Here is a 9,912-nt window from a genome sequence, read left to right on the forward strand (position 1 = left end):
CCTGTACGATTCCATTGTCCGAGGTGGCAATTTACGATACAGTCGGACACCGTTCTGTTTACTTACCTTTCCATATTAAATAAACGATACCGACGCCAGGTATTGTGTCCGATTCTCACCGTTGTTAAGGAGAGTAAACAAGTCCTGTCTTTCTGTGGCGTTCAGCTTAACGGCGAGAGGCGTCTGAAGTTGTCTTTGGGATTTTGAAGCGGTGGGCCAGTGGACAAAAGATACTAGGTTGGAAGAATACGATGCTACGCTTCAATAATCCCAGGCTTCCCTCGTGGTCATTGTATTTCCCGCCATAATCATGTTTGAACAGTCTGTTGATGGATTGAGTCGTTAAGTCTCTGTGCGTGTCCACTCGGCGATGACCGTTCACACCCACTCGCCGGTCAGCGCTTTTTTTTTTTTAAATTGAACTTCTCATATCTTGTTTTGTTCATTTCTCACTTGTGTACCCCCCCCCAACCCAACCCTCCCTTTTTTTTTTGTTCACCCAGTGAGTGCACTACAGCGATCTATGGATTCTGGGTTCCAATACGTTCCAGAATGATGAAGTCCTCTTGATCTCGTGGGTGTCAGCTCTATGGATGCTGGATATCACTACACCACAACACACACCACAACACACACACACACCACAACACACACACACAAATCTTTTCTCCCATCTTTAAAACGTCTCTAAGAACGAGGCCTGAAGTGCACAAACGACGATTGCACCTCCTTCATAGGAGAGGCACCTCCCTGGCGAGTTCAAGACAAAATATGTCAGTCATGACCCTACTATAGAAACCAATAATAGCAAAGGGTTCAAAAGTATTTGTAAAGTAGTGGAACAATGAATGGAGCCGAAATATTTGTACCACCTCATTGGACACTGCGAAAAGAAACTTTATGTTTCAACATTTGCAATAAAAAAGGAAAACCAATGATTATTATAGTATAAAATTAATTAATATCAATGGGAGAGCAAACAATCTCGCGACGAACGTACAGGCGGAAGAATAATGTTATACCAGTAATATATATATATATATATATATATATATATATATATATATATATATATATATATATATATTTGCTGTATTTGGGATGTAAGTCAGTGATAAACTTAAACGAATATATAAATGGTCGATATTGCGCCGACGCGTTTCGTTTCTTGGATTAAAACTAGAATTATTAAATTGGGCGGAAGTGCCTTTTTTCTTATAAATCTTTTACATTTTTTAATTTCTCTTTTTAAATTAAACTGACATCATGTTTCTGTACGAAACTACGGGGAGTTGGGATCAAACCCGATAGAGGCTTTTAAAATAAAAGACATGAAACAAGCGTGTGAAACTACACATTTACAGTAACTTATTTGATAAGTATTTTATCCAAGATCTGTATACTTTTTTAGGGCTAGTTTATTTCAACTACCCTGCATTTTCCGTTACACAATTTCATAACAACAATAATAGCATAAATATATCTACGTTTTTTTTTTAAATTATCTTATACAAATCATAGTAGGAACGACAACTCTTTCTCATCCGTCGTGGGTTTCACTTCAGTACTTGCCTAGCACTGCTGGATGATGAAGTGCGCAAGTTTCAGTCCAAAAACCACATCAGCTTTTTTTTTCACTGGACTTTGAAGAGTGTCGTTATAAAAGATTGGTATTATTTTATTATTTTAAGCCAGCGGCAATTATTGGCAATTAATTATTTTGTTTGATTTCGAATTTATGAAATAGTTTCTACATTTCTACATTATTGAGATATATAGTTGTAAGTGCGAATTTCTTCCCCGTAGACAGCCTTTTTTTAAGGGCATTAAAAAATATTTTGCTTGTTTCACTATAAGGTCAGTGGCAAGAAATAATTAAGGTTTAATGACTTACTTTACTCGACCCTCAATGCATAATACTTGCCGCTAGGTGTCGCACATTATCGTTGGTTTAATGTGGAAGGAGAAGGAAGAATCATGGTCATACTATCTTTTAGTAAAAAAAAATAAACATTAATTCAAGTATGCGTTGTTCCGCACATCTTTAGAATCTTCCATGACAAATTATTGGCTAGACAAGATATGGTCACGGTCCTAAGTTTAATTCAGAGACATTCTTTTTTAAGAAAAAAAGATGTCAGTTTTTGGTCAAAGTCAGTTAAGTCTCACTTTGCCACGGGCAGAGGTCGACTTTACTAGGTGTAGGATAAGTTGTCTCTAAAGGCCAGACTTGCTGTCGAGGACCTCAACCCCAGTGACTTCTGTCATACCGACACTTGATAATGTTGCCGGACACAGCAGGGTATCAAGTAGGGTCAAAGTTATCAACAAAGAAAAAAAAATTATGCAAAATATTCTGAGACCTTTCCTAGCGCCATGATAAAGGAGAACTGACACGCGATTCTCGCAGCGATCGTCCTATTTCACACTGGCTGGTTCCGATGTTGTTTCAGTTTCGGGTTGCCGGTCCTGATTACCAGGGGAAGCAACCAATGATATTTCAGGATTCAAGGTTCATTAACTCTTGACTCTTCAAACTCAACTAAAGGATATTGGGCCTGACTTCATTAGGTTTCGCCGTCACGTCTAACCTTTTCATAGGAATCTCTTTTTTTTTCTAACAAAGTCTGCCTGAGTTCGGTAATATTTGAAACATTTAATCGGAATCGAATTGGAATTGATTCGTAATTTAATGTGCAACTAAAGATTTTTCTTTAATTGAAAAGTACCCTAGAATTGATTTTGAAAAAAAAAATAGCAACACATGTATGGGTGCTTCTCTTCCACTCTATACATATATATCTATATCTATATCTATATCTATCTATCTATATATATACATATATATATATATATATATATATAATAATAATAATAATAATAATCTTTATTATCCGTAAGGAAATTTGTCTTACAATTTGTGCATTACACCAAACAAAAAACATTATAACTATAAGAAACCATAGTGTACATTCACACCAGACTCACTCATAATTTACATGTGACAAAGTTTATACCAGATTGTTCCAATATAATGATTTGATTGCCAGTGGAACAAAAGAGTGTTTGTGTCTGTTTGTCTTTGCTATCGGTGTCTTGTATCTCTTTTGTGATGGTAAAATCACAAAATCCTGACACAAAGGGTGATTCCTTATTTCGAGGATCTTGTTAGCTTTTTTATAGATGTTTGTCTCAAACAACTGCCCAAATGGGGTTTGTTTTTTGCCAATGATTTTGCCAGCAGCATTTAGGATTCTATTAAGTTTATTTTTATTTTTAATGCTCAGATTGCCATACCAGGCAGTGATATTGAAACTTAAAATATTGCAGATGTGAGCGTGATAAAACATAGCCAAGCCCTTTTCGCTAACATTAAACGAGGACAGTTTTCTTAGTAATCGTAATCTTTGCTGCCCTTTTTTGCTGATATAATCAGTATTTGCAGTAAAATTTAGTTTTAGGATAGTACCAAGGTATTTAAAGGTTTGCACATTTCAATAGTCTCTCCAGCTACAGAAACAATATCAATTTCCTTCTTGTCCCTACGAAAATCGATTATCATTTCTTTGTTTTTTTTTACATTTAATAATATTTATACTTTTATTTATTTTAATAGACCTCACCAATGAAGCCTCAATTTGTTTAATCTCCATCAGTCTTGCCTATAGCCAGCTAAAGGGGTAGGGAGGTGCGCTATAAGTTCTCAACAAAATGCATTATTCTGGCGACTTTAGTGCAAATGACGTCATAGTTAAAAGAGCGCCGGTCAAATAAAGAAGGACAGCTGGAAAGACCGATACTGAGATAGTGAGAGATGCTAGTGGCATTTCAGCACACGTAATTCTTGAATGTACTTGATCATCGCAAGGTCGTCTTTGTCTAAAGCAACACGTCTTGAATCAGACATGTCAACAGAACGAAACTTTGGAGAATTTTAACCGTTGACCATAGAAACAGATGTCCTTTAGATCGCAAGGTCTGAAAGGAGTCGTTTACGTTTTATTGACCTGCAACGTATTTAGAAGTTTCCCTAAAAGAATTCGATTAAGTCACAGACGTCATTGGCGAAAATGTTTAAAAGAAAAGGTCCGTACTTCGAACTTGGAAGAGGAAAAGACGCCTCATCATATAAATATTGAGTTTCAAAAAAAAAACATTGATGGTAAAAATGTCTTTCTCACTGAGTCGAGATTAAGTTAAGAATCAATGTCGTAATAACAATCTGTCTATAATGTTGCTGATGCCTTCATGAAGAAAGATAAAAAAAAAAAATTAAAGGTGCTGACCAACATGATTAATATTCCTAATAAAGAGACATTGTGATGGGTTGGAAAAGGCTGCTCTAGATTGCCTCTTCGTTCTCATTATTATGTTTGGAGCCGGAAGTTTCAGATGACTAGATCAAGATCTGAGATGAACTGCGCAGTGGTTTCCAGATCAGGCAGCTCTCCGTAGAGTTTTTCTTCCATAGAGGTGTTTTGGGGCTAGTGTCTAGTTCAGGCCTCGTGATGAAGAATGCAGTTTTGAAGAACGGAGTCGGCATTCTCTGGTGAGACTCCACAATTTTTTAATGGCCCCAATTTTCAGCTTCAGCTCTGACTATTTATTTGTGTTCATTTCACTTTTATAAATAAAATGCCTAGAAATTCTGGCTACAGCGAAAATGTGGCATTTATTTAAAGGTCTACAATAATTACTCACACACAAACACAATATCTATCTATCTATCTATCTATCTATCTATCTATCTATCTATCTATCTATCTATCTATCTATCTATCTATCTATCTATCTATCTATCTATCTATCTATCTATCTATCTATCTATCTATCTATCTATCTATCTATCTATCTATCTATCTATCAATCTATCTACCTATCTTATCTATCTTATCTATCTATCTATCTATCTATCTATCTATCTATCTATCTATCTATCTATCTATCTATCTATCTATCTATTCACCTAGTCGTGTGATATGCCTTCACAACACGATGGTCCTGGGTTAAAATCTTACCCGCGTTCATACCTTACCGTCGTGCACAAGGTTTGGACAAACAAATAATCTTGATTTCTGAAACTTTGAAGTCTTATTTCCTCTGTAACAAATATTTGCTGGCGAAATCTAGATCTCTATAGAGTTCTTACAATTAGGTCTTTTCTGCTTTAACATTTTAATATATGCATTTTAACTACTCTAAAGTCCCTAAATCATTTTTAGCTCAATTAAAGGCGGACAACTCATGTAAAACTACTCAAGAACACTAACTTAAAAAGGTAAGTGGTTACTTGCCTTGGTTATAGACACTAAAACCCATTTTCTTCAAAGCTTATTGTAAACAAATAAAGTGTTGTACATTTGAAGCTACAGAAACAAAAGATTCTAGTGTTCCCAAATTACTTTTACAGATGTTAAAAGTAAAAGTCGATAAAGTAACAATTTTATTATGTTTAAATGTTATTTTAGACATTCACTGCGAACTGACCATATTTGTTTTCTAAAAGGTTGAGGATAGTACAAGGCTCATTTTAAGAACATCAACCTATAATGTACAAAACAGAAGACTAACTAGTCACTAGTGGAATGATGGTTAGGTGGTAAGGGTGGTGGCAGTAGTATGTCTGTAATATGTTTTTGTATAGCCTCTATAGGCAGCAGATGTTTGGATTCAGGGTTTTTTTTTTCCCGAAAACAAAAATCATGAATCGGAGACATTTAGGTAACTAGCCACAACCTGGCTGAATCCGCTGATTCCAAACTGTTTCAGTGCCTGTGTTACCTTTGTCCACATCAACTGTGAATCGCTGTTCGGACATCATCGTTCCAAGTTCCAACCATAGCTAAAGCTCAGGTTTTTATCTCATTTGTATCAAATGACCCAAAGAAGTGTCCACTACAGAACATTGAAGTATGTTTGCTTTGTTCAAAGAGGGTGATCAATGTTTTGTTTTTGTTTCCTATGTTACGTCCTACACTGAGCCTGACCTATGTGTTAACTGTTTTAGATCTAAAAATTATATGAATGTCATTGTCTTCGAGTCCGAACATTAAGGAGGAGTGCAGTGGCTCACGTGAATACGCAAACCCAGTTGCCACCTGCTTATTTTCCCGCATTTCTTGCAGACCAAGCTGTTGTCCGCTGGCAAGTTTTCTTTACGTCTTCTGCGCCTGTCTTCAATATAGACTTTCCTTTGAGTCTCAAATGCTTCTCCCGCAGCCTTTGTGAGAGCTCTCCAACTGTCTCTTTCTGAAGCCATCTGCTGCCAGCTACTTTCTTCTATGCCAGTGAGGGCGAAATAGCACCCGAATAGATCTTTATATCGCGTACGGTATGCACTTTTGTTACGCTGTCATTCCTTTAAGCTCGCAAAAGAAGATCACCTTTGGCATGCGAAAGTCAAACATACAGGACAATTGTCCGACACTGCGCAGCTGTCCACAAGGGCCTCCAGCAGAACAGTTCTTTTGTAATGTATTCTTGCCAGCTCACAAAAAAAAAAAAAAGACTGCCTTTGGCATACGTTCATCCCCCATAGGGATATGTGTCTTGCCCAGCGTAACTGTCGAACCATAAGTCCATCTATACTGTTTATACCGGCGTTCGCAATGACATCGCTGTTTGTAGTGCGGTCTTGCCACCGCTGAAAGGTGTTCGACGTAACAGAGGTGGGGAAACGCTTTTAAAAAACAGCTTAGGCGCCAACTTGCTTTCACTGACATAGAAGAGAGCAGCTTGTTGCATGCCACTCCAGAACAAGACAGCTGGAGGTCACTTACAAAGTTACAAAGGCCGTGGGATACACATTTGAGGAAAGAAAATCCACTGCCGAGGACAGACGTAGACGGCAAAAATAAAATATAAATCAATCACCAGCGGACAATGGTTATGCCTGCGTTAGTTGTGGCAAAATATGTAGGTCACAGCTGGGGCTGCAAAGCCACGGAAAATATTGCATTCCTCATTAATCTTCGGACTCGAAGACAAGCCTTATTATTATTATTATTATTATTGCCGGCATATTCCCATCATGAAGGCACCTTTGATAGAAGCTTTCGATGAGCCTTAAATGCCTTCGATAGAGCAAACATATCTCAGACTCAGAGCCACAGCGTAGTGAGAACCACTGCTTTATAAACTTATTAATAAGTAAATACTTGTAAATATGTACAGAAAATAGGCTTAAAAGTTTAAATTATCTTTAATCTTCTATGGTTCAATCTCGGACCTATATATTTCCATGTCTATCCAATTCAATTTGCAGGTCAGTGTTTTTGTAGAAAAAAAATATATATAGGTCTGTGAGCATACAGCACTCTTTGGATGTAAAAACAAAATTGTTTATAAAATGGCTTCGATGTTGAGGACGTACATTGCGTCCTTAGTTAGCAAATTTCATGCCACTTATAACCATTATTATCAAATTGTGCAAATATTGTCAAAGAATAGTAAGTGAGAAAACTGTCTTAACCTTATAGATTTAGTCAGAATAGTCTAGTCTGAATAACATGCATGACGATTGAGTGACTCATGAAATGCGTACGACCGTGGACCGTGCCCGTGGTAACTAACCGTACCGCGCGACCGGTATTTAAATTAAATTTACTAATAATAAAAGTAATAATAATATAAATATAATAAAATTATATTATTATTACTATAATTAATTTAATTATCATTTATTAAAAGTTATGATTATCGTACATGCTAGATCTATAATCTGTGATACTCTCTATGTCTATATATTTAATATATTAAATTAGAGTTTTTTAGACTATTACTAGTATTACTATTACTATTAGATCTAGTATAAGTATAATAATATTAGATCTAATAAATAATAATAATTAGAGTATTAGTAATTAGACATAATTATAGGTCTATAGCCAATGAGCCCAATGGCAATGATAATACACAAATTCGTATAGCCTAGGTATAGGCTGCTTTAGTTAGCCATAGGATTATAGTCTCAGTATAGTAGAGGATAAATTATAGGTATAGATTCTAGGACCTATCCTATAAAAAACTATATCTATATACTATAGATCTAATAGTCTTAGACAATAATACAATATAATATATAAATAATTAATAATGTAACAAAGTTCCCCTTTTAGACCTTGGGATCTATGGCCTATGGGGCAGAAGATTTAAAGGTCATCTGTTTCTTTGGTCATTGTTTAGTGAGTAGGTTGTCATGTGGCTAGCACAACACCCAACCGTCTTTTGTTTCCCTAACTTAAGTCAGGTACCCATTAAAGTTGGGTGGACTCAGGAGTGTCCCAGAATCTTCACCAAGATACAAACCCAGGACCTCTTGGTTCAAAATTGCTGTACCACTCAGCCACCATGCCTTCATAATATAATATTTAGTCATTATTTATTTAGTATTACACTGTCTATGCCAAGGCTAATCGTCTTATTTTCAAATATTTTGTCATTAATTAAACTAAATTGATATGATTTAAAAAAAAAATCCTTTTCTTTGTTTGACAGATCCACCACCTTCTCTAGCAGTTTTAGGAATTCCACAAAATTCACAGGTGGCCCCAACTGAAAATGATACATCTTCAAAGTCAATATTAGATTCTATTTTTGATGGTATTTTGTTAGCTGTACCCAAACATAGAAGATCAATAGAAAAAAGACTCTTTAGAAAACACAGGTATACCAGCTTTATGGAATATGGTACTCCCAAAAACACTATAATTCCATGCCTGGAATGTGGTCAGTTCAAGGAGAAAGGGCATCTGTGTAGTAAGTATTACAATTTAGTGTTAGTTACTAAATGAGAGTTTGAGGAAACTAAGGCAAAAGAACATATATGCATAGAAGTGTCTACTATTTACAGTCCATCCTATTTATTTCTATTCTGGTGGCCAAATGTATTATCCAGATTAAAGGTTTGGATTAGCATTATCTTTGCTATAAATCAGGCCAAAAAATCGGTGTGGTGCTCACTTTCTTGATATTGGCCATAAGAAAATTAGTAAGTCAAAATTTTAGTCTGTTAATAACATTAACAAACCGCAAGTTTTGGCACTGATAAAGTTGATATTTGATTGTGAGTATTCTGGATTAAATATACAATTTAATTAATCTCTCTTTTTACACTTAATCCATTAAACATGCAATGACTTAAGTACCAGTACTGAAAACAAAATGAGTTCTGAATCTAAAACTGCTGATTGTTAATGCTCCTTGAAATTGTTTTTTCTATATTCACAGAGCACTGTTATGAAAAGGTTCGATTAGAAACCAAAGAAATGCAGGCCAAAATGGGAGAAGATTTGCAATTTAATGCTCCTAGACAGGAAGTTGAATTTGTGTACGAAGGTGAAAAAGCTGAAAACAAAAACACATTTGTTGTAAATATGGACAAATCAAGACCTAGTTGGTTCTCCAAACATTTGCTAAATAAAACAGGATATTGATTTTACACATTAAAAAAGTTAATACAAAGTTTGAGTTTTTTTGTTTTGTTTTTGAGTTACAATTTTAATTTTTGCATCATTTGACCTTCTTGAACAGAACTATTAGTGAGTGTATCATAAATGCTTATGTTAGCCTAGGTGTCCTAATTTTTATCTTTAACTTTCCTAGAATGAATAAACTTCCCACATCTATCACCCTCAAAGCTGTTGATCATGTATCCTCTTATAGTGCAAAATGAAAATCACTAGACTAACCCTCTTACCACAACTCAGCATAACCAACACAGAGAAAAACAGCAAGCTACTTTTCTATGGCAAAGACTGCATCAGTAAAAAATTAGCGAAGAGAAGAATAGCTAAACTTTATCAAGTAAAGTTCCCCTTTCAGGCCTTACAAACTAAAGGGCAGATTAGGTTAAGGTAAAAGTAGACATTAATCTACATGGCAGATGCTGTAATAAAGTTCATCTGTTTCTGT

General features: G+C 35.5%; 1 protein-coding gene across 1 annotated transcript; it reads left to right on the forward strand.

Moving 5' to 3' along the window:
- The first annotated feature begins 7,317 nt into the window (after positions 1–7,317).
- LOC106078946 (39S ribosomal protein L32, mitochondrial-like) lies at positions 7,318–9,462 on the forward strand. Its single transcript, XM_013240042.2, has 3 exons — positions 7,318–7,448; positions 8,497–8,757; positions 9,229–9,462. Exons 1-3 carry the CDS (start codon positions 7,349–7,351, stop codon positions 9,432–9,434), a joined length of 567 nt encoding a protein of 188 aa, XP_013095496.2. The 5' UTR covers positions 7,318–7,348; the 3' UTR covers positions 9,435–9,462.
- Positions 9,463–9,912: the final 450 nt, after the last annotated feature.

The sequence above is a fragment of the Biomphalaria glabrata genome, chromosome 8 (assembly GCF_947242115.1).
Source record: "Biomphalaria glabrata chromosome 8, xgBioGlab47.1, whole genome shotgun sequence".
Lineage (NCBI taxonomy): Eukaryota > Metazoa > Mollusca > Gastropoda > Planorbidae > Biomphalaria > Biomphalaria glabrata.

Coding starts and splice junctions, on each gene's coding strand:
- LOC106078946 (XM_013240042.2), top strand. CDS start 7,349: ATGGCTTCGATGTTGAGGACGTACATTGCGTCCTTAGTTAGCAAATTT. Junction 7,449..8,496: donor GCAAATATTGTCAAAGAATA/GTAAGTGAGAAA, acceptor TTTGTTTGACAG/ATCCACCACCTTCTCTAGCA. Junction 8,758..9,228: donor GGAGAAAGGGCATCTGTGTA/GTAAGTATTACA, acceptor CTATATTCACAG/AGCACTGTTATGAAAAGGTT.